Source organism: Pangasianodon hypophthalmus, chromosome 5 (assembly GCF_027358585.1).
Source record: "Pangasianodon hypophthalmus isolate fPanHyp1 chromosome 5, fPanHyp1.pri, whole genome shotgun sequence".
Taxonomy (NCBI): Eukaryota; Metazoa; Chordata; class Actinopteri; order Siluriformes; family Pangasiidae; genus Pangasianodon; species Pangasianodon hypophthalmus.
Window position 1 is genome coordinate 23014746 of NC_069714.1, and position 24543 is coordinate 23039288.

Consider the following 24543-nt stretch of genomic DNA (forward strand, 5'->3'; position numbering starts at 1 on the left):
GTAATCCAAACTTGGGATCATACTGGGGCCAAATAAGTCTCTATTTGTTCTGTTGTGGAAATTATATGGTTGTTACACAAATTTGGTTCCCATTGATCCATAGCATAACCAGAACATAGACCAGAACATCTTAACTTTTTTAACAATGTGGACAAGACCCCAACCTATAACACTTTAACTGACCATTGTCTGGGCCAGTGGAGGTGAGAGGCAAGGGAGGCAGGATCACAAGTATGTATGTGCCATTCCTAAATAAAATGAAATGAAGCTATCCTTGAAGTGTAGGTTTTATGATCTGTCAATAGATTCCACAACTGATGAAATAGAGTTGTATTTATGTAGGCTATCACTACTGAAACCTGATTTATGATTTATCAAAAGCGCTTGTGAGAACTGCCCACAGCAAAATTTTGAAAGCCTGGAAATTCATGGCTATTCAGAACAGTAACAGAAATGCTAGGATGCCATTGGCAAGCTGTCCATCAAGTAAACATGACAGGGAAGTAAATGTGAAGTGGTAATAGATGAAAGTGGGTGTTTTGTTGTATGTTGTACAATATCTCACCTCAGGGTCACCAATAAACTTGGAGAAGGCAGGATTTGATTTTACTTGAAAGTACAAAAACTGCCCCCAGCTGCCGTCTGACTATGGGGGGGAAAATGGGCTACCTAGATATCTATGCACAGAATTAATTACTTTAAATAACATTATAGCTAGCAGGGGAAAAAATAGACTCAAAGGTTAAGTAGTTTAATTTAGTTAGCTAGTTCAAATATCTAAATTGCCACTGAACATGTTATAATAATAATAATAATAATAATAATAATAATAATAATAAATAAACATGGGACAAAAAAAAAATTGTACCTAAAGGTGACATTATATTATATGCATTATATGCACACAAAAAACACAAAGCCTCCAAGTAACAGTGTTCTTTAATGTATCTGAGTTGGGTTGCTTTTTAATACGTATTTTTTGTCTTGCAAAAACAATTAAGCCATACAATATAATGCAAATAACACATGGTTCTGTACAGCAATAGTAGCACATTCACACATTCTAGGCCAAGAGCTATAATAACTGGGCACATGGAAAGAAGTATCACTGTTGACTTAAACACAGAAATATGGGAGAGGGAGATTTTTTAAAAGGCATTACAATCAAAATCTTGAAACATATTGTCAGCTACACAATAAATAGTAAGTGAACAGTTCTAAGCCTAATGGTCAAGTGAAACGTGTAATAAGACAAGCAATGCATACAAGCATATGATTTATAATGTGCACTTTACTATTCATACTGTTTGAATGCTGAAGGAAGATTTTCAAAAATCTCTACAACACATTTAATAGTTTTCTTGCTGCTCTTCTGCCAGCTTGTGAATGTTAAGTGCTTTGCATTATTACTGGAGTAGTTCTTAAGGCTAAAGGAATATGGCCTGAGCAGCCAGATGCATTTTCATGCTAAAGCCAGTCTCTGTACTGAATGGAAGCTCCTCCTCACCAAAAACAATGAGCCACACTTCGGCCCATCAATCAACTTGAGAGTGATCAATACTCAAACACAAAAGGTATACAAAAGTGAGATAAAATCTTTGGCAAAATAAAATATTTACACAGTCAAAGAAACAGATTTTTTTTTTTTTTTTTTTTTTGCTTTAAACACCCCTGTAATAATGGAAACGGTGGGATTTTCATGGGAAGGTTGGCATAAGAAACACGAAAACACCCGTCTGACTTAAGATTTTTTTTTTTAATTACAGTTAAAACACTGCAGTAATTCCCCAAATAATTAGGAGGCTCTGAAATGTGAGGAAATGAGAAAAGATGCAACACCTAACTATGCCTCATGGGGGCACTGTGGATATTTCCTGGTAAGGGAGAACATTTTTTTGCTCGTTTCTTTATTGGATAGTGTGAAGTATAGGGAAAACAAATACATATTAATAGGAAGATGTGTTAGCAGAGCAACTCTCTATATATGCTGTAAAACACTTGCACTTTGTGTACAATCCAATTTATATGTGAAGCATGGTTAAAAGCGTATGATATCAGCTTTTAGCAAAACGTGTACATCCTTCTCCCCTCTACAAAAACAGTGTCAGCTCCTAAAAAAAGCCTAAAATAAAGAAACCAAGGCAGTGAAAAAAATATCCAAAACACAATGATAAGTTTTCAAATACATACACTTTACATCATACATAACTAAATACGTCTCAAAACCGCCTGATTTTGAAATCTTAGCCAAAATAGTTTTTTTGTGTTGTTTTGTTTTTCTTTTCTTTTTTTGTAATCTTTCTGTAGACTATACAATATATGCAAGTATATGAATTAACATAGATCAATGTAGCAAAATAATAAATATTCATTTAAGTCATTTTTAGACATACTTTTTTAGATACATTTAGCTTACTTTGGGGTGTGATGTCTATGTAAATGTGCGTGTGTGTGTGTTTTGAATAAGGCCTGTGGATACTTTATGCACTAATAAATCCAAATCTGCACCAGGTGCACTACACTGACTGCTTGGACCTGAATTGAAGTCCGTATAGCATTGGAAAATGGACCAGCTCTCACGTTAGGAAGAGTCGATGAGTATAAGTGTGACCAGAAGACAAGGGAAGAGAGCACAGACAGAAAGAGACAGCGAGCAAGAGAGAGAGATGACACTGGTGAGCACAACATCTACAGACCAAAGTGACTAGACTGATGTTATAATTTTGAAGATTATTCTACACTGCTGAAGACTGAAAGAAAGAAACCTTTAAGAGAGACTGATATCAGAAAAAAGGATGAGGGAAAAGTGGAATCTGGCCCACATTTTTTGCTAGTGAAATGTTTGTTCTTCCATGTATATGTAAAGCCGTTCTTAATCCAACATGCTCCATGCGAGCCAGTGATGCCTGGACACAAGGGATAACATGCACAATATTTTGGATTTCTAACAAGAGAATACAGATGTCATTTTCACAGAAAGCAAAAGAATATTGATATTTATGTATAGACAGGAACGTAATATCATCTGAAAAAGCAGTCTTATTTTACAAACAAAAAGTCCTCCAAATAATTACATGTTTATCTTGACAGCTGTCTCATCTTTGGTATGTTAATTCAAAAGCCTGATATCAGTCTCATCAACCTTTTTTTTTCCTTTTTCCCTTTTTATTAAAAAAGCAACTCTATGACATCCATCCCTCTTATCTAAAGTTAACCCTGCAGAGAGGTGAATTTCGCCTCTCTCCTTTTCCTCACCACATGACTCCTCCTCTTCATTGCACTTCCTCTGTCCCCATCTGAGCTCAACTCCCTATTCCATCTGAACACACCTTCTGATACATACGCACACACACACATGCAAGCTCATATTGACACCTGGACCTACACTCCAATATTCGCCCAAGCATTACCACACACACAAAATGAAAGATTTGAATACATCAGAATGAAAATGCAGGGGAAGTCAGTCCTCCAGGAGAAGCAGAATATCCCAGAGTAGCTCATCGCTTTTGGGAGCCAATCATCACTTTGGAGACAAAATTTACAATGGCGGTGGCTGGTTGGTCGGGGTCCAACTCTGCAAACAGGTGACTGACGTTATCTGTTGTGCTTCCCTGCTTCCTGGCCACAAAACCAAAAAACCTGCAATAGAAGAGAAACAGTCTCTGACCTGCTCTTTCAGAACACTACCTTTCACATGGCTTTCAACACACAGGAAGTATATATATATATATATATATATATATATATACATATATATATATATATATATATATATATATATATATATATATATATATATATTATTACATGTGGCTTATACCACAGCACTGCTGAATTCTCAAATCCGATTGGTCAGAAGGTGTTTATTATTTTTATGTAACAGCACTGCTCTGACATTATTACTAGCTGTAATTCAAATTACAGGTTTATATTACTGTGCATATTCTAATATGTAATCGTTTTCATTGTAACCGCTAATTCACAGGGTCTTATATGGCGGAGATAATCTAAGGCTAATAATAAATGTATGGCAGAGATAATCTAAGGCTAATAATAAATACATAAAAACTTTGTTATTTACATCTAACTGGTGATATGAAGTTTTCTCTAAGGAATTATTTATTTAACATTCATGGAAGGAGTCTCCGGTGTCAGTATTTTGTAACGGTCATTAAGTTATAGATGCATAGCTGCTATAAAGTAAATGATGAGAGGAACAAACTTGTCTCCGATGTTCCACAACAGCAAATGTAACACAAACAGTGGCAAATTGCTGTGGCATAAGAGGAATGTTGATACTGATTTTGGGAAATTGTATAGTCTTTAATAATTGGGGATTCAAGTATTAAGAGAAGAGGATGGGTGCTGGTAGGAGACTCAGACTTTAGTCTACATAGTTAATTTAATTAGTTCTCCCAAACCTTAAAACTAACTGTCATGTTTCAATTGTGCTAACATCTGTTCACATGATAGAAATATGACACTTACTAAACACTCTAGTGGAGGCTCAGTTGTGTGTAAGTGAAAACTTTACAAGAAAAGAGAGCTTTCATGTGGTTTCATGCTCTCAAATCATGGAGAGCCTGAACACAATGCAATTCTGGTGTTTCATATGGCCTAACTCATCAGCTAATTATTAAACTGTTTATTGGTTCTAACAAATGTTCTAACATATTCATTTGAAATACAGCATATCATGTATTACATGTCCTTGTGATCAGCATAAGGATAATGTTAGAACTAATTCAACAGCAATCTATCTACATGCTTTGCTATGTCCTACAATCTGCACATGTTTATACTGATCCTATAATTTGTATAACATCCTCATATTTTATTGTATTTGAGCCTCTCTCTTTGACCTTTAAGCTACACACATCCACCAGTTTAACTGGCATTCCTGACATCATGTGCTTTTATCCCTTGCCCAAAGTAGTAATCTGTTCTTCATGCCTCAGCTATCTCAGTACATCAATGCTTTGGCATTTTTATGACAAAGCTGAAGGAACCATAATAGCACACATATGCTATTACACAAAGCAAGCAAGAAAGAAAGAAAGAAAGAAGCACTGCAAAAAGCAAATGTGTGTATCAGTAGCTGAGTGTATGCTTGTAGTTCTGGTGTGTTTCAGTAGAGCAAGGTGAAAGGAAGACTGAATAACAGCTCAAGAGAATGAGATCACATCAATCTGAATGGTCAGTTCATTTAAGTGAACGATTTTACATTCTGAGGAGAAATTACATCTCATAAATAGCCAAAATGGATTATGGTGGTGCACTGTCCAGATAAACATTCTCAAATAAATAATCATAATGAATATCCGCAGGGACTTACTTTGCAGTGCCACCTTCTGGTTTATTCCACCTAGAGAGATATTAAAGCAGATGAGATCATGCCACAATCTTTTTTTAAACGCACCATAACAACTGTGCAAACAGCTGTAATATAACAAAGATTACAGGGCTACAGTGGAGCAGCAGAAGAAGCTATGAAGATGGCTAGTGTCTTTAGTGGTGTGTGCAGTTAAAGGTTATGAAGGGCACATACTTCCTTTCTTGGGGATCAAGGTCACAGAACGTGACTGTGTTGATGGGGTAGTGACGTCGGAAGAAAAGTCTGTTGGTAAACATGCTATGGTTAGACAACATAACATCAAATTTGTGTTTGTAAAACAAAATCACAAAATATAGACAGCTCCACATTTTTCTACAGTATATATTTCACAAGAGTAAAGTGAATCAATTTATTATATTAAAGGAAAAATCTACCCAGAACAGCCTGCATATTTATCCTCAATATGATCTTCAATGGTATCTAAGATTTATTTTGTAATTAAATTCTGAGCTTACTTTTTATTTTAAACTTCTATCATATGCATGTTGGTCTGTTTTCACTTTTTAATGGTTTCCTACATTACCCATAAGGCCATTTGACTATTCACTGATAGTAGTGCCAGTGGGATTCAGCCCTTGCTTCATCTTTACTTAAAGAGAACAGATGCAGCGGCACTTTAGTCCTTAAGTCTGCCCAGCTCTCTCACCTCTACATCTGGTTACTCTGCTCAAACAGTGCTTGTCATCTCATAGACTGATAACTAGCTAAACTGAGTGCCTTTCATAACTCTGTGCAAATGCGACATATAGTTGAACATTTGCTATTCACTACTTCTACAAGAGATTTCTCATTAATATGACACTGAACATCCCTAGAAAATGCCAAATGAGACAAAAACTTCTTGCCCTCTTGCCATATCAGCGCCAGAATTGTTGAACACATCACGAATATTTCAAGATAAACATATTTAATGCATTTCATGCTGGAGTTTTCCTGTCATTTGAACAAGGTATTAAATTTGATTACATATGAGCTCACTTTCTCTGGTTGTCTGTTAAGGTGATGCCTTGTGATGACACCTTAAAGTGGACCACAGTGGCAGTGGGTGCAGGGTTGGATGCCATGGTCTCTGAGATTGCCTTGGCAATGGCCTGTGGGCCAGTCAAAGACTCCATATCCACTGAGTTTATGTACAGAACGTTGCATGCTGGGAAATAAAGCAAAAGATAAAACAGTTACACATTGCAGATGTACATAACTCCTTGTATAAGCATTTTTTTTAAAGAGTTCCTAAGTGAAGCTGTACAGATAGTGGAGTACAAGCAAAACTATAACAACTGTGATATCAATATTGTCATAAATATTTCATACTCTGATAGACTGTGAAACATTTTGAACTAGACTGTTAACTCTGTTTAGCTTTTAATTCAAAACAGGAACAGATTGTTAGTGTACTTGAGAACATTTTTGTATTCATATATTACATTATATACATGATATATTTAATATTCATGCCGTGCAATTCATCAGTCATCTCAAAGCATGCTGTCTAGCATCCGTCTGCAGACAAAGGCTTTCTGAAAAACTACCATAAGAGAAAACTAGAGTAGGATAAACAACAGATGTGTAGAGTTTTAGAGAAAAAATATAGTAACGATACTGATACAGACACTGGTGTTGTGACACACTCTCTCATGCACAGTCTCAAGACACAAGTGAGACTATCTTTCTGGGATGCATCAGTCAGAAAAGAATAGAAAAAAAAAGAAAGCATGATTGGGTTTACCATGGGAATCAACAGGACTCTTCTGCCCTATGGTCACACAGGAGTGACAACAGAATGAATGAGAACAACCGGTTCATAAGTGATATAAGAACAGAACTAAAATATCCCTACAGCTCCCTTAAAGTGTGGGCGATTTTAATTAAATTGAGAGTGTACTTTTTTTCACAAACATTGTAACATTATGGTCTTCTTTCATGGATATGGAATAAGTTTATTTATAGAATGAAAATCTTCATGGTAGTTCATCATTTTTTTTACACAGTACAGGACTGATTATTGTCCACAAGTCCTTTGAACACTATTTCATCCTCACCACTGAGGTTGTTACATGACTAGAGCAAGAAGTCAATGTTATTTTGTCATCATAATGAGCCTTATTCATCAAAGTTCTGTACAGTTAAATTTGACCATAAAATAAGCAGGTACAAATTCCACTGTCAGTTTCTCTAGTCATGAATTTCATGTTTGGCATGTCAGAGTGTGTATATTTGTCTGTACCATTTTAATAACCTGAAAAATACTTTGTCATTACCATCAATAAGTATAGCCAGTATAGTAAATAAAGTAACAATAAAAATACCAAATAATGTTGCTAATCATTGATAATCATGATAAGTAAGCATGTGGGAACCATGAACTGAAATATAGCTAATGGGGTCAATGTGTAATTTGCAAATGTGTATTAGAGGCACAGACATGGATCTTTATTAGCTCCTTAGTCTTTCAGTTCAGCAATAGGTGCATTTGAATAAAAATCTGACCTATTTGAGTTCTAAAACTACCTGAAGGTGAAGCTGTAATCTGGTTTTAGTTTTGTACCTGATTTTGGCAGCTTTATAAAAAAAATAAAAAAATAAAAAATCAGAGCGTAATTCCATAACTGACTTTACTTGCAGTGAGATTGATCAAACACACCTCTAACTGAGCATTACTGAAATGTATTTTTCTCCATTTCCATTTATTACTTTCTGCAGATTTTGAGTAGCCTGATGAATGTGTTTCTTTTATTGGCACACTATCACAACACCAGCATGGATTAGGGTGTGTTTCATGTAAATTAGATGTACAGTATCTGAGAGTAATATGAGGTGTGTTATATGCATATGACATAAATGTAAATAAGGGATTAATTGACAGAAGATTGTGTTCACGCAGCTGAAGCCAATTCATTAATTACACTCAAATTATAAACTTTGAGTAAACTGTTTTGATATTGTAGAGCAGTTTCATGAATCAGACACAGACTGGTTCATTTGTCATCCTGTGTGCTTAAATCTGTGCTTGTTTCTATGCAACTTTGATTAATAAGGGACAGTGAGCGTAAAATAGTCTGTCCAGTTTTAGGATCTTGATGAGAAAATGAACAGAAGCAAATGTAGAAAAAAATAGTGAACCCTTTTTTAGTTGGCAAATGTAGTGGCAAATAAAATCGCTGTTTACCTGCACCCTGTTTGAGCAATTCTGTAGCTGGGTTTACTGGAGTGGCAACTTCTGTTATCTCCTCATTGGGGTCTACAAAACACACCATAAAAAAAAAGAATTCATTGTAATCTCTGTGCCTTTCATGCAAGATCTACAAAACACGACACAGAAACATAGATGTGTATTTTCTCTACTAATCAGAAAAACTGACTCTGTGTCTCTCCACGGAGCATCTGAACAGTGTATGCAAGAGGCCTACTTTGTTTCATTACCCTTGTTCTGACCTTTTTTGTTTTGGGCAAAACCCAGGTGATGGGGCTGACAAGTATCACCAAATCAGGGTTATGGCTTTTTAATAGGCACTGTATATAAAGTTTACAGAGATGGGCAAAAATACATCAAAATGTATGGTGATACATAATACAAATAACCCAGTATAACCCAAATATTTTTGAGAATACAGAAATACATTTATACAGGGGACATAAGATCTCTAGTGTCATTTTAGTTGGTAAGAGTATAATGTTATCAAGCTAGCTATCATGAGGGGGGTCAATCAATTATACTTTCTCCATAATTTAGTATTAAAGTATTATTTAAAAGTAATACTGCATAGAAGTTCTACACATATAACCTGCTGTATAAACATTTTTCTTTTCCTATGTGTTATATATATCCAGCTTACTAGCTACCCAGAAGTATATGAATAATAATTATGGCTCTGGCATTACTGAAGTGAAGTCTTTTAAATACTTATTGAACATACAGGAAAGACACAATGTTTCCCTCATGTTGGATTAAAAAAAGTCAATGAACTCATTGCTGTACATTATATGGCCAAAAGTTTGTGAACACCTGACCATCACACCTGTACGTGCTTGTTGAACATCCCATCCCGGATTTAATCACACTTCGCCCCTTTGCTGTTATAACAACCTCCACTCTTCTGGGAAGGCTTTCCACTAGTTTTCTGGGTGTGGCTGTGGGGGCACTGATGTCAGGCAAGGAGGCCTGTCATTGTCATGCTGGAACAGGTTTGGGGCCCTTAGTTCCAGTGAAGGGAAACTGTACAGCATACAAAGACATCCTATACAGTTGTGTGGTTTAAACTTTGCAGCAACAGTTTGGGGAAGGCCCACATAAGGACGTGATGGTCGAGGTCCACAAACTTTTGGCCATATAATGTATCCCCTCTTCCTCACTAATAAGATTTTTGCATTATTCATTAACTGTTCAAAAACAAAAGGTAAAGCCCTCAATAGGCCCTTGAGAATTTATAGCTGTAGAGCTCCTCTGGTTCGTGGGTCTCTAAAATCCACCAAAATCATGAATGTCAGTTTCACAATTCACACATTTTCAGTAACCACTTTATCCTTCTAAGGGTCATGTGGATCCAAAGCCTATCCAAGGAAAACTGGGTGCAAGGTGGGAATATACTCTGGATGGGATGTCCTGCACACTTATTCACACCATGTAGCAATTCTGAGTAACTAATCCAACTGCTGGCATGTTTCTGGGAGGTGGGAGGAAACCCAGAGCACCCAGAGGAAACCAGCGTGGACATGGGGAGAATATGCAAAACTTCACAATAAGGAATAACCACTGTTTACAAAGGCAGTATTTTGTAAATGTTTTTATGGGAATACAATAATAAATAGCTAAATCAGTTTGCTAAACTTATTTGGTTTTTTTCTATATCAATCCAATACAAATTGCAATATAGTATTTATATTTCAAATAAATCTGAAAGTAGTACACCACTGTGGATACTCAGCTAGAAAATGAAGGAAATTAATTACTTGTTGTCCGATATGAGCTATGATTTCTCACTTTCCTGCAGGGAATTCACACTCTGTTGAGTTCTCACACACTCTTTGAGAGGCTAGGGGTAGCGTGTAGCCTCTAGCCCTGCGTTCCTCTCACACCTGCATGGCATGGAGATGTTGGCAGAGGGAGAGAACCAGCTGCAATGGCTCTAAATTCACCACAGGAGGTGTTTACACCAGCACAGAGGGAATACATCATTCTGACAGAGGCGATCAGCAAGTCTGAGACCATTTTAAGCACACAAACACATACAGACGTGAGCACATAACTCAAACTCTTACCTTTTGTGGGTATGACCAGTTTGCAGGGCAGAGCCAGTGGAGTAATGGAGTGCTGGTACACTAATGCAGATAGGCAGCCTGAATACAGACACAGAAATCAGAGATGGACATGCTTTACATGACAAACTCCATAACTCTGTTATATTTTGAACCTCTGCCATGTAACACATCATGTAAACAGTCAATCCAGCCTGAGTGGTTTTCCCACTAACAAGCTGGAATGCTAGCATTGGCACTTGGGTAGAAAGACCTCGGTGTCAAACCTTTCACTAACATTGGGCCTCATTTATCAAGCTAGGGACCAACTGATTTATTTGTAAACCATTTGCAGGAGCATTTACACAAGAAATGTGGCGTTAAAGAAAATCTAGTCAGTTCAGAAAAAAACAAGAGCTCCTGAGACTGTGTAAAAGTACATAAAAAGACTAACTCACTAATGTGAACCTCAGTTGATAGGCTTGAAATCATATAATTAGTTATATATAATTGCATGATTAGTTATGCAATTTTATTTGCAGATGTTTTTATGCTGTCAGGTTTAAAATCACTTATTTATTTACAACTTTTATAAGTTTCATGAAACCCGGTTGTTTCACATTAATGAAGTGGCACTCTATAAAAGTAGGAAGAGTTACTGTGTATTATAGGGAGATTTAAAACATGCCATTTATCACAGGGATTCACCAACATGCACACATAAGTATGACGATTTACAGAATCTTTTGTAAATCTGACATGAATTTTTTAATATGGAAACATTTACACAGAACGTAATAAAAATATTGATAAATGTCACATACAGCACATTCTGCCTAAAGATTTAAAATAATTCTTTGGGAAAGGCAACTCCAAGGATAACTAGAGACAAAACACATTTTATTTCTATTTTCTTTATTTCTATTTTCTATTTTCTGTAAACTGAGAACAAACTGCAGTGTTAGTATACACATAAAAAGTCCCCATTGTTGAATTAACTCATAGTCCAGCTGGGCTTGTATAAAAACTATAGGTGTTGATTCACCATGATGGGAATTTCCTGTGTGGTACAGATAAAGTGCCTGAGTGGTAGATAAAAACTCATTCATTTTCCACATAAATGTTATTATCATTTTATAACTTGCCTGGAAGTTAAAAAAAAAGATCAATAACAACATTCCCATGGAAGAGGCTACCTTATCTGAGCCTCCTGTCTAAATGTGTATTTGGGACAGGGCCTGCCTCAGCATGTGTGAGACTTGGCAGAGCCTCAAGCCAGATCAAAACCAAGGGAGGAGGAGAAAAGTGCAGACAGCTATATATCTAATGGCACTGCCAGCCTTCACCCACACCTGCTCTTAACCTCACAAGTCCCACTTTTTCTCTCTTACTCATAATAAAAATACACTTATGTAATGTCTGTTTTGTGTTGTATGTTATGTAATGCCTCACCTAACAGGATATTTCAGAGCTTACATAAGCAGCCCAGCCCATGTTATTGTTATTGTAGTGCAAGAGAGGCACTACGTAGTGCAAAAAGCACTTAGTCTTCACTGTGCCAAGGTCACGTCACAATGTAGCAACCAGATTAAATTAGAGACAACCCTTTGAACCACACTGATTTATGATTTATAATGATTTTGATTTAAACTGATTATGGCACTATAGTTAGAAGTCTTTATGTATTGAACCTCATGAAACTGGATGTTAGTTTTAAATGTAAAATTTTACAAATCACAACAACAAAATAACACAAAAAATCACTACAGGTCTGGACATTAAATCAACATGCTTGGCATATTAGTATATGCTATATGAATGAAAATATACTGACCAAAGTAGGGTTCATTGGGGCATCCCTTCAGCTTCACGCCCTTTGGACTCGTCTCAATCAGGAAGTGGCGAACTAGCTCGTTGGTGATGTCACCTGGAACACCCATGTAATTACTGTAAACAAATTGATTTAAATACTACAGTTTGTTTAGTAATTAACTGACTACTACTGGTTAGTGAAATATCAACAGATAGTTCTGATAAGAAAAGCATTTCCACCATAAGAACCCCGTCAGGAAAGCGAGAACTTTCAACTCAAGGAATTTGGCCATGTTTCAAATACAAAAGCCTACAAAATTTCTCAAGAACTCCAGAACTTCTCAAAAACTCCTGCAACCAGGGAAGTTTTTATTCCTGGGTAACTTGACATTTAAACAACGAGTTTAGCTAACAAGCACTCACTAAAGTTTGTAGTGCAGCACGACCAGCAAAGCAAATAGTTTTTGTGATGATGTTTTTAAAGTCGAAAATGTTTTAATGTTAACCTTCTCAAGCTTCTTGACATTTGTTGTATTACAGCACTTACTGTGTCTTAAGATTCAAGAACTTCTCATGGATACTGCAGTAGATTTCAAATTAAAGATAAATAATAACAAATAAAGTAAGAACGATGTTAAAAAGTTGCTATGGTCATCTCTATCATATTTCTACACAGAGATATTTGTGGTCATGGTCATCTCTATCATATTTCCGAAATATTTGTGCAATATTATGCAAGATATTGCGCAACACTGAACCAACTAAGAATATGGCATAAAATTAGGTAAAATAATGATTTTCCTGTTTTTAAATAATAGTTTTGATATATTTGTGCATTTCTCATCCAGAATAGTTCTGTAAATCTTTAGCTCCTCAAATGGTCGTGTAACATCTGTAGAAACATGCCTAGTGAGAGAAGCACTATCTTGGCTCAAGCCTACAACAATAGCCTTCAGGGTGTCTTCTAATTCTCACTGAACATCAGGCATGCATGAACCTCAGAGCAGCTGTTCTGAAAGAGAAGCTGAGTTAAAAGCTATCTTCAGTTTCAATCCTAATCCAAAACTGCATTATATTTAAGTATGTGTAGAGAGGAGCTGTTGATCAGATGAGAGCTAAATTATGGGTAGAAGAACAATCAGAATGTCTTTCTACAATTGTTTCCGACACATTTACATTTACATTTATGGCATTTGGCAGACGCCCTTATCCAGAGCGACTTACAATAGTGCTTTGAAGTCTATCAAAAATACATTCTGACACATGGATTAACTGGAAGCTCCCCTCAGGAGCACTGTCACAATGTCAATTTTATTAAGAATGTGTTGATAGAAGGTAAGTAAATTGTATGGCCTAAGAGTGTCAGAGTGTCAGATAATTTCCACAGCTTGCTATGGTTGTTGCTCTGTCAAATACCTTTTTTAGGTGGCTGTACTGTAGGAGGTGGGCAGGCCACTTTCATGGCCAGACCATAGGCACCCCTGAAGGAGTGGCTGTCTCGGATGATGAAGGCACCTGGCTCCCTCTCCTTCAGGATATTAATAGCTGGAAAAAAGATCAAGAACAAGAGATGAGACTGTTTTAATTCCATTCTTCACAATAAACTGTTCCATGAAGACTGTTTAAACCAGGAACAACCAGAACTCCATTCCTCCTTAATCTACTTAGTCTATTAGATTTGGATCTAGATTTGGAGATATGTATACTGCATATACATATATGTCTAAAAGTCACAGAAATGATCTATAGATATCACATTTTCTAAGTTATGAAATGCAATGTTCGCAAAGCTTAACAAGCAAGTACACATGGCTCAGTGTATGTTCTTGTGTCTAGTGTCATCTCCACCTCTAATCCAATAAAAGTTCGCCTAGCGGGAAAAAAGCAGATGCAATGGCCCTCAGGAACTGGCCTCATAATGACCTTATAGAACATGGCCACTGAAGACAGCAGAATTGTTTAAATGGGTTATATGCCTCATGTCTTTATCTAAACATAGATCAAACAGACGCTTCTACCAGCACACAAAAACACACATGCCAAGACCTTACCTTGCTCTCTGGAAATGTCTGGTTTATACCAAAACTTGGAAGTGTCTTGGACAAACTTTACATTCAGCCTGGTCTCAGGGCTTCCATCTGCAAAATATGAGATGCAAAACATCAGACTAGACAGATTTGTCAAAAAATATTAAACATTAAACATATTACGTATTCCTATTTGCAGGAAAGAAAAGTTGGAAATAAGCATACAAGCAAACACAAAAACTTGCTCAGGATATGGCAGTTTAATCACATTCTGTGTCTAAAATTATGTTATTAGCTAGTTACAGTAATGAATTTGCATTAATTACAATCTCACTAATTAATTTTAATACAGTTAATACATTCTATACAGGACTCAAGACAACCTTCCATGCATTTGTACCTCTTCAATTGAACTGCTACTACTCCTTGCAGAACAATAGGCAAGTTGTACAACCTCCAAAAACCAACCAGTGAGTACCAAAAGACATCAGTTGTCCTTTTTCAAAGGCTTTTAATAATGTTTACTTATTTGAGTTGTATTGTATCGTGTTGTCTGATATTATTTAAACTGATATTTATTAGCCTTGCTCATTCACTTGAATGTACCAAACATCTTAATTCATGCACTTGTGTGCCATGCAATGACGTTTTAATAAACTTCAAAATTTGACCTTGAACTATCAGACAGCTAGAGATTATATTATGTCTTAATGATAAATATATTGTATGAAACACATTTTATTTTATTGTTACACATAGAAACAGCCAACTTAGCTAGATACACAAATGACAGAACTAAATTATGCCCTGGGGTACAGACAAACACATGCATCTCTTCTCTTTTGTGTTCAGTTGTTGAAGTGTCTTTGAGTAAACAGTGACAATCAATAAATAACAATCTCTTTACTAGAGTTAGTGACATTTTTAAACACCCTTACCACACATGCTGAGTTTAGAGAAATCTGGAAGTGTATGGAAGAAGTGCACACTTGGAGTGCTCCCTCCACTGGACATGGGTGATGACACCTTTCCATTGAGGGTGCTGTAGGAGAGTACACCATTTGGGCGCTCGCCACTCGACATGCGCCTTTTCTCGGGCAGCTGTGGTTGCCTGAAGCTATCAGTGTAGGAAGCAGGTGAGACAGGGAAGGATGGGGTAGAGGGTGGATGGTAGCCCGATGAGCTGCTCTGGCGTGACAGGGCACCATGTCTCTCATCTGGCGTGGTGTAGCCACTGTGCATCGGGTGCCTGTCCAGGCTGGGGCTTCCATGGGACACCTGAGTGACAGAGGGGTGGCGTCCCAGGATGGGGCTGCTCTGGCCAGGGTGGGTGAGTGATGTCTGCCTGCTTAACACTGGACTGATCTGGCTGGGCTGGATGACAGACTGGGTGAGGGATGGCTGATACCCAATTGAGGGGCTTTGAAGACCTTGTCTGTTCAGAGTGGGGCTACTCTGTGTGCCCTGGCTTACAGGCATCTGTCTGGTCAGCACTGGACTGCTTTGGTTGGGCTGAATCATAGGCTGGGCAAGAGATGGCTGGTACCCACTTGGGAAACCTTGCCTGCTCAGGGTGGGGCTGCTCTGTGTGCCCTGGCTAATGGGCATCTGTCTACTCAGCAGTGGGCTACTTTGTGTCGCCTGTGAAACCATGCCATGCCTTGGAAGCACTGGGCTGCCAGCTGCTGCAGGCTGATAGCCATTAGATGGGGAAGGCTGATGGCTGAGAATGGGACCATCATGATTGGCAAGTCTTTGCTGGTGGGCAGGAATGGATGATGTGTCAGTGGATATGGTATGGTGATGTGTGCCAGGGCTGCTAGGCATGGGATGGCTACCAATGGTGCTCATTTGAACATGCTCTGGTGGGGAGGAATTAAGATCAGGAGTGATAAAGCTGCCTGAAAGGCTGCCAGGTGTTTGGTATGAAGGATAGGAAGTTGGAGTTTGTGAAGTGCTCTGGGAGGGCAAAGAGCGGAAACCAGAGTCTCCCACTCCATCAGATGGCGTGCTTAGGCCCACTCTGATATCAGCTGTGGCATGCTCTCTGAAACGAGAATAAAAATTAGAAATGTAAGATCATAGTCATTGCTAGACGTTTGCGTCCATTGCATAATCTATTTTGATGCTTGATTTTCTACAGATAGGAACATCATCAAGACAAAACCACTGTCAAGTGGCTTTGGATTAGTTCAAAACTTGAAAAGTATGTTACTCTAGATAGGAAAACTAGAAAGTCCAACACTGAAGTCTTCTCACCCCTCTGGTCTTTGCACAGGGCTGCTGCAGGACAGTGGGGGGTTAAAGGGATGAGAAGCTCCTCTGGCCAAACTGCCACTCTCAAAAGTAGGAGACACAGGACTGGATGGCTGTCCCCCAGCCACTGCAGCTGAACGAGCAACAGATGCCACATAGCTCCGGGGCTCTGAAAGCACAACATCAGATATTTTCAACAACTGGGCAACTGAGAGCGTTACAGCCTTTAACATCTTACTGCTGATTCAACATGAGTGACGAATGATTTGGACACCAACAGGAAACTCCGAACAATCAATTAAGAATATATGAGCTTTTTGCATGTTTTGACTTCCAACTGCTAAAGTGAGACACACATCTCTATTAAAGATACATGCTGTTATTTCCAAAAAGAAACAGCCTGAAACATGGCATCTTAGAGCATCGGGTATTCTTATTAATTCCAGCAACTTCACTGAAGATATTAAACTAAATAAATATACACTCTATGTGGAATCTGAACACATGGAAACTATGACACACATTTTCAAGTTGATGAGAAATGGGCATGATCTGGAACTGAATAAAAAGCAAAACTGTTGGTGAAATCAAAGAATATGATCATGGGAATAAATAGGAGACTCTTTATTAGTACTAAGCTTACCTTCCTCTTCCTCACTTTCTGCACCATGTAACGTAGATGAGAGCCAGGGTGAAAATTAGACAAAAATACAGAGATAAGGTTTGGATGAAGGAAGATAGTAGATAAAGTTTAAAAGATTTAGAAAGACGTTGAGAGGATTAAAGAGAAAAAGAGAGATTTAACAAAAGTGAATTATATTCAACTAGAGATTCATAGTAAAGATATTATGCCAACAATTACTACAGACAGAAAAAGAACCAAATAAAGAAAGAAAGGTTCAAAGGTGTCACTCTTAAGGAAGTATTACCCCTAACTTGCATGGGAATGGAGCTAAAACTAGCATTGCATGAGACATTTGGACTCACTTATAAGAAGGCAGAGTTTCTTAAGCAAGGCAGCCAAGTTAAACAGCTCTCCGGACACATTGCTGTTATCATTCAGTCTGTTTAAGCCCCATATACCTACCCTCACTGGCCTCTCAAACTGAAATCAAAAGGAACTCCACACTCTAAAAGATATTTTATTAATTTTTTTACTTTTCCAGGTCTCCTCACAATCTTACATGGTTGATCTTGGCTGTTTTGATACTGAGGTCAAAAAAGCACCATGCCTTTGAACACTGTTTTTATACATTTTCATAGCAATAAAGCTTTCCCTTCTTCTCTCACACATACATGCACACACAGGCTACAATTAAGCCAACACAGCCACATATGTAATGTAAACACTTGTCCATTTAGAAGCACTTATGAGCTCCATGTTTGAGAAGGTCAATACGCTTGTAAAAAAGAAATGGGAGTTCACTTTAATATACTGCAGAGGAGATTTCTTTTTATTAGTAACCTATGATGACCTTAGGGGCTGGTGGTACTCGAATTGACTTGCTATTTCATGTGTATTTGCTCACCTGAGCCTGTCTGGTTGAGAAGGATCTCAGCTGGGTTGTGTGGCTTCAGACCCAGGAAGGACAGTGGTGTTTTAGCCAAACCTGGAGGAGAACGGCCTGAGAGAGAAAGAAGGCACAGAAGTTAGCATACAGCTCAGGACTGGGCAGGTCATCAACAGCACAGATCTGTATGTACGAACACGGCATGAGCAGAGGTATATAAGTAGCTCATTGGCTGTGTTCTGTCTGATTCCTAATTCAATCAATATTTCATTGCTATATAAACACTGGAGCAATAAATTATATCCTCTAAAAATCTAACATATACAGATCCAGAGCTGTAAAGATGACATAATTTCAGATGAGAAGGTACAGTATTTAAACTGAAATATCTGGGGATGGTGCAAGTGCCTCATGCTAACTGGCTAGGCCATGCAAGCATTTCATTCAAAATGTGAATGCTGTAGATGAAACACTCTCTGTCAGTTTGTTCTGACAGTATGAGCACATCATGCAGGCAACCAAACAACATTCAAATGTCAATTAACTGAATCTAAGATGTAGCTTCTCACATTTGTACACAGAACAAGTGATCGTATCACTTTATTTGCGTAATCCACTGTAGACACTCTACAGTCAATAAACCATCAGTATCAGCTTATCAACTAATTCTAAACAATGCATCAACAGTTTATGGATGCTGATGTTTAGTAGATAATCTATATACACTGTACAGTTAGGCAATCTAAATTCAGAAGCCTATATCTGTGTATCTTACCAAGCACTAAAAAATTAGTGTAGCAGAACCAATTACTGTGTGATAATAATGGTTGTAGAATGAAAAAGATGTCTCATCTGTTCAGAGTCCACAGCAATAGTCAAAATGGTGGTAATTTGATGTGACAGTGTGAAACAAAACTAGTTTAAATTGATGTCTTATTTATAGCTATGGACAAATCAGTCCAATCAATTAAGACATTTAGTCATGTTAGTTGCTTTTCTGAACCTTTGTAGGCAAGGAGTTTTATGTAGCTATACTTTTATAAATATTTATCTGAAAAACCACAGTCTCTACTGTTACCTTTTGCTTTTGGTTTATTTGTCTAGTTTTTAGCTCCTGATGAAAATTATTATCAATCATTATTACTAATGACTCATCCTAGTCCCATCATTGGACTCTAATGATACATTTTATGACATGTTTAAAGGTAAACATTATTTGATATGTTAGTCAGAGTCAGCTGATAGCCTGCTTCAATGTTAGCCTAGAGATGGCTTGTCAATAAAGAGTGTCTACATTGGACTATCCAAACAAAAAAGGTGTGACTCATAATCACTAGTAGTGAATAGTGTAGACCAGCAAAACAAGACCGTGAAGACAAAATAATTAATACTAATTAAAAACAAAACACTCATGCAGACAGTACAACACTATGGACCAGATTGCATGTGTGGTAGAGGATCAGGGCCGGTCTCCACATGCATGCCTGTTGGAGCAGTGTGCTGTTAAGTTTCGACATTGACCATGAGTTCTAGGCAAATTTAACACTGGGACACACTGGGGTCCGGGACAGTTCGTGCACAACCACAACTTACCAAAGAATATCATACAATTCTTTGTTTGGCAGCCCATATCACTCAACATGAGAGGGAAAGGGGAAGGGAGGGAAGTAGTGGGGTAGTGGAAGACTCAAAGGTCCTCTGGTTTACTGCAGGAGAAGGGGGCCGCAGTGATGCTGCTGCTTTCAAATGACTTTCAAAGCATGTGAGCTTCTTTACCACTGACCAGAAAAGACAACCAGTGCTGTCTCCTGCTCCACACAAATGCAAACATGCCTGCTTTAAAAGCCCCATAGAGTATGTGTTTTCTGCTGAGAATGCTTTTGACATTAATCTACATGAAATGTTGAAAAGCAAATGTACACATCTCTGGCTAATCCATCATATGGCTGAATAATCCCATTTTTCATATACACATACCAATATAGCAGTGTGTGCTGTCAAGCCTCATTTTGGCGAGCTATGACAGCAGTACTCTAGAGAACGTCCTGGTTTCTGATGAGTGTAATGCAGCTTTGTGGGTAACATTTCAACCAAAGCAGTGGGGACTGAATCGATTTCAGACAGCATGTCAGGGAAGAAGAAATGTAGCACTGGGCCAAATAAAACAGAGCAGGTTGAGAGTGCATGGAAGATGCTAGGGTCTGTTCAAGGAGACCTTGCAAAGGGCCTTTTATGAGGAAGGTGAGGTGGAGGGGATGCAAGGGTAGGATGAAGTAATAGGTGATTAAAAGTGAGCTATTCTGGTTACTCATAATGGGATCAGCCTATAAATATGAGAGCCCGATGACCTTCAGGGCTCACACATGCATCTGAAAATAGCTGATGACAGCAGTTTATGAAACATGTGGGATTATTGGGAAACAGTAGAGAAGTAGGAGTTTTTTTTCTTAGCCTTTAGGTGCCCATGAGCCAACAAAATATCTACCCTTTGCCAGTAATTGACTACACAAAGGAGATCATAGAAATTGAGCACAAATTCTCACATCTGCAGCCTTGGCTCATCTGTTAATAATGTTTACATAATACCCCTGAGACAGAACTGCAATGAGCTGTTTGGCATAGTGTGGCCTGGGGTTCTCTTGTAGAAAGTGTGTCAATATTGATCAACCCTTAATGTATCTTGTAGAGAATGAAGAAGCGGCCCACTGAAAGAAGTAGAGGCCCACTATGTCATTCACGCAACATTGCTTTATATAAGGAAGATCTACTTACTACATAACCTATCACACATAAAACACTCTTTAGATATCACCTTCAAAGTTATTTGAGCCTAATATGCATAATGTCAGAACAACATAAAAGCCCTCAAAAGAACTTTGATATATTTTGACATACATTTGGACACTATCTAACCTGGCTCTCTATGAAACTTGGTCATAATGCAGTATGTTCTCAGTGATTAAGCTCACTATGATATATCTTCTAGCAAAGTGAACTAGCTAAGAAATGACATCGCTTGATCTCTACGACACCCTCCTCCTTCAGTCGCGAAACTTACACAGGTTGAAGTAAGGGGTTTGTGGCAAGACAGGGAATGCAGGGGTTTGGGGAGGGACCTCACCGCCCACAGATGCTGGAGGGCTCACTGGACCCCCATCCATCTCTTCGAATGCCTCCCTGTAACTGTGCATTTGTCCCTAGAAGAGCATATGACAGGTGAACATATACACAAACAAACATGCCCATACACATCATATTATGAATGATAAATGAGGTATAAATTTGAACATCCAAAAGTTATCTTAAAAATCAAAAGGACATCACTACTTTAGTAGACCACTGAGTCTACCTCCTTTGGCCGCCCCCCTGGGTTTAGAGCAATGGTATTAGCCAGTTCTGGTGAAATGCAGCGAATAGGGGAGCGGACTCGTGTAGGGCTGTCATCACGGGACTGTCCTTCACTGGTAGTCCGGTGTCGTCCTGGTCCTGAGCCTTCATCAGTTGATGCCTCATGAGATTGTACCCCTGGCAAACCGTGTAATAATAACACAGACACTTAATCAGTACAATTTATTTTAGTCAATAGTAATGCAAGAACCTTCACTGTCTATTAGTAATAATCCAGTTTCACAAATGTGTATATATGAAACTGGCAATGATCTTTAAAGGTTTTATATTTTCTGTCAATAACTCAAGGGCTTAATCCATGTGAAACTGAATCCTATTTGGAAAATGTTCACCATGAGCAATGTACATATTGAATTATAAGTAACAGTAACACATTGGATTTTTATTTGTTGTATCTGGGTAATAACGTGATAGCGCGTAATACTCAAAGCAGTCCATCATAAAGTCACATTCCAGACCAAAAACCACCTCTGCAAAAAGGCATAGGATTTGTGTAGGAGTTGTATTCTATCTGAGGTAGAAGGTAAAAGAATAGTTTGATTCGTTCTACTATATATATATATATATATATATATATATATATATATATATATATATATATATATATATGAACACTTTGAAAACTCCACCGTCCTTTGTGTACTGAAACATCAAGGTCATGGGATACAGGAACTGGACACAAAATTCCCTCCTCACCAGGTATTCTTTGCACAAAATGAAACTTCATTTTCATGTCTAATGATTATCTCAGCAACTATTTGAAAAAGTGAAGCATGTAACCAGTAGTGTGTAATCTAGGCAATTTAAAGTTCTGTTCTTGTAATACACATCAGGTCCTTCACTCTGAGATTTACATGGAATTGGACTGTAGTCCAACAAAGCTGACTTCAAAACAACTTACATTCCTAGTCTCATCTGACTGCAACCCTGCCCAGACTGGGGTGTGCACAAACACACCCTTGTGTGAAAACAAGAGTTTTGGAAACCAGGCAACAGTCCGAGCAAAATATTTACCACATCTCAGTGATGGAGTGGGTGAGTATCATAGTGTGTCAGGAAAACCAAGTCATAGCATGAACAACAATGGACGTTAAAAGAGCTCACAGAGCTGCCAAACCTCTAGTGCCATGAATGCCTCCTGCAAGCTAAAAAGAACCATGGCAGTTCAGTTGTGAGACTGAACCAGTGAGTTCAATTTTCTTAGATCACTGGTTCTCAGCTCAACTTCTGGGAACCCACTGGCCTGCAAAGTTTGAAGACAGTCCTAGGAAAAATTTAGGAATTAGAGATAATTTAAAACTAAGAAGGGCACATGGGGAACATAAATGGTATATGGGTAGATTAGAAAAACAAAGAACCTGAGACCACCTGTTGGTGTCGTGTAATATCCCAACAGAATGACGTACAGAATTGTCCATCTGCAGGATATCACAGTTTAGTGCTAGAACAATGTCATAACACAAAGACCCCAAGATTTATTGACATGGGAGTGGAAGCCATGTTCAGAAAGGATCTGGATCTAGGCCCAGCTCCCAGGAGCTGGAAAGGTGCAGAGTCACATTCTCCAGCTTCATCTCACATCAGGCCATTTTATGAACACGCAATGCAATAAGCACAGCTGTGCATGTCAAAGACTGCACACTGGTTCCTCAGCAACTGCCTATGCCTAATGGATTCAAGCTGATTCAGAGGAGAACCCTAGGTCCTTTGTACTGCTCATCTTCAATTGATCTATGCAGGAGCCGCTGGAGAGGGAAAGCGAGATTTTTTTCCTCTTTCATTCACTTCTAGAAGCATAAAAGACCTTGTCACAGGAATGTGTTATTTGAGGCAAGGTCTGAGAGTGTCATAGCCTATTTTAGGCCATTGTGGGGTCTATATTGGAGTAAATGTGAGACAGAAGAAGTCCCAGACTGGGAACGGAAGCTGGCATCTGGCTACTGTATGCTGCCTTTGTGAGGAACACACAGTCTGTGCCCTAGACATTTATTCCCCAATGGCTGATAACAGCCGCACAATGGTTCTGCAACTTAGAAGGCTTTATTATGTTTTGTTCTTTTTTCCTAAATGCTAAAGCAGACATGGAGGAGAGGCCTTGAAAGAATCCTGTGTCTTGATACTTCTGATTTGTTCCCGGAGTTTGGCAAACTGTATCTTGTGACATGTACTCGGTGGATGCAGACAGAGTGGCGATTGTCTTCACACTTTGTCTCACTCTTGTAAAACCTTTATGCAAACCTTTCTGAATGTAGTTTGTTGGGGCCACTGACTAACAGAGAGTCAAAATTTTTGCTTCTACTTAGAGTATTAAGAGGTAGAAAGAGTTCTAGTAGAGTTGAGAGTTCATTTGTGGGAAAGTTAATTTGTAAAAAAAAAAATTAAAGATAATAAAAAGATGATAAACAGAGTGGAAACAAGAGAACAATACAGGGAGAAAAGCTAGAGTGAGATACAAGACACAAATCCACACAGACAGACACAGACAAGGGTGGTGTTATGGATAAATATGGTTGCAGAGAAAAAAACAGTGATACAGAGACAAGAACAGATATAGACTGAAAGTGAAGTAGAAAGAGAGGAAGAAAGGGGGAGATAAATATAGAGACCCAAAGGAAGGAAGGAAAGAGTCAGAAAGATAAAGATAGACATAGAGATACAGGAAATGACAGAAAAAATCAAGACAGAAGTAGTGAAAGATAAAGAGAATAAAATAAAGACAGAGATAGAACGATAGTGAGAGAGAGAGAGAGACCAACCAGAGAATGAGAGAGAGCGGCGGCGGTTGTCAGGTTCAGAAGTGGCTGTTCTGTCTTTGAGGTCGTGGATACGAGCCATGTACTCTACAGAGGAGGAGCACAGGCATGATGAAGGGCAACAGGAGGTAATAGTGGAAGGTGGA

At 38.2% G+C, this 24543-nt stretch overlaps 1 protein-coding gene across 14 annotated transcripts in view; it reads right to left on the reverse strand.

Moving 5' to 3' along the window:
- Positions 1 to 921: 921 nt before the first annotated feature.
- tns1b (tensin 1b) overlaps positions 922 to 24543 on the reverse strand; it is a 209655-nt gene continuing 186033 nt past the window's right edge. For 10 of the 14 annotated variants that reach the window (XM_026910951.3, XM_026910994.3, XM_026910960.3 and 7 more), the window contains 16 exons: positions 24401 to 24484; positions 21586 to 21761; positions 21295 to 21433; positions 18255 to 18350; positions 16729 to 16894; positions 15408 to 16516; positions 14494 to 14580; positions 13859 to 13987; positions 12465 to 12557; positions 10655 to 10732; positions 8565 to 8636; positions 7125 to 7151; positions 6377 to 6545; positions 5552 to 5620; positions 5339 to 5368; positions 922 to 3642 (listed from right to left, as the gene is read on the reverse strand). In XM_026910951.3, the coding sequence (XP_026766752.2) occupies positions 3501 to 3642; positions 5339 to 5368; positions 5552 to 5620; positions 6377 to 6545; positions 7125 to 7151; positions 8565 to 8636; positions 10655 to 10732; positions 12465 to 12557; positions 13859 to 13987; positions 14494 to 14580; positions 15408 to 16516; positions 16729 to 16894; positions 18255 to 18350; positions 21295 to 21433; positions 21586 to 21761; positions 24401 to 24484 (2666 nt within the window). In that variant the 3' untranslated portion in view covers positions 922 to 3500. The remainder of the gene's footprint in view (positions 3643 to 5338; positions 5369 to 5551; positions 5621 to 6376; positions 6546 to 7124; positions 7152 to 8564; positions 8637 to 10654; positions 10733 to 12464; positions 12558 to 13858; positions 13988 to 14493; positions 14581 to 15407; positions 16517 to 16728; positions 16895 to 18254; positions 18351 to 21294; positions 21434 to 21585; positions 21762 to 24400; positions 24485 to 24543) is intronic. The other 4 variants (XM_026910984.3, XM_026911046.3, XM_026910978.3 and 1 more) reach the window with 4 other exon arrangements.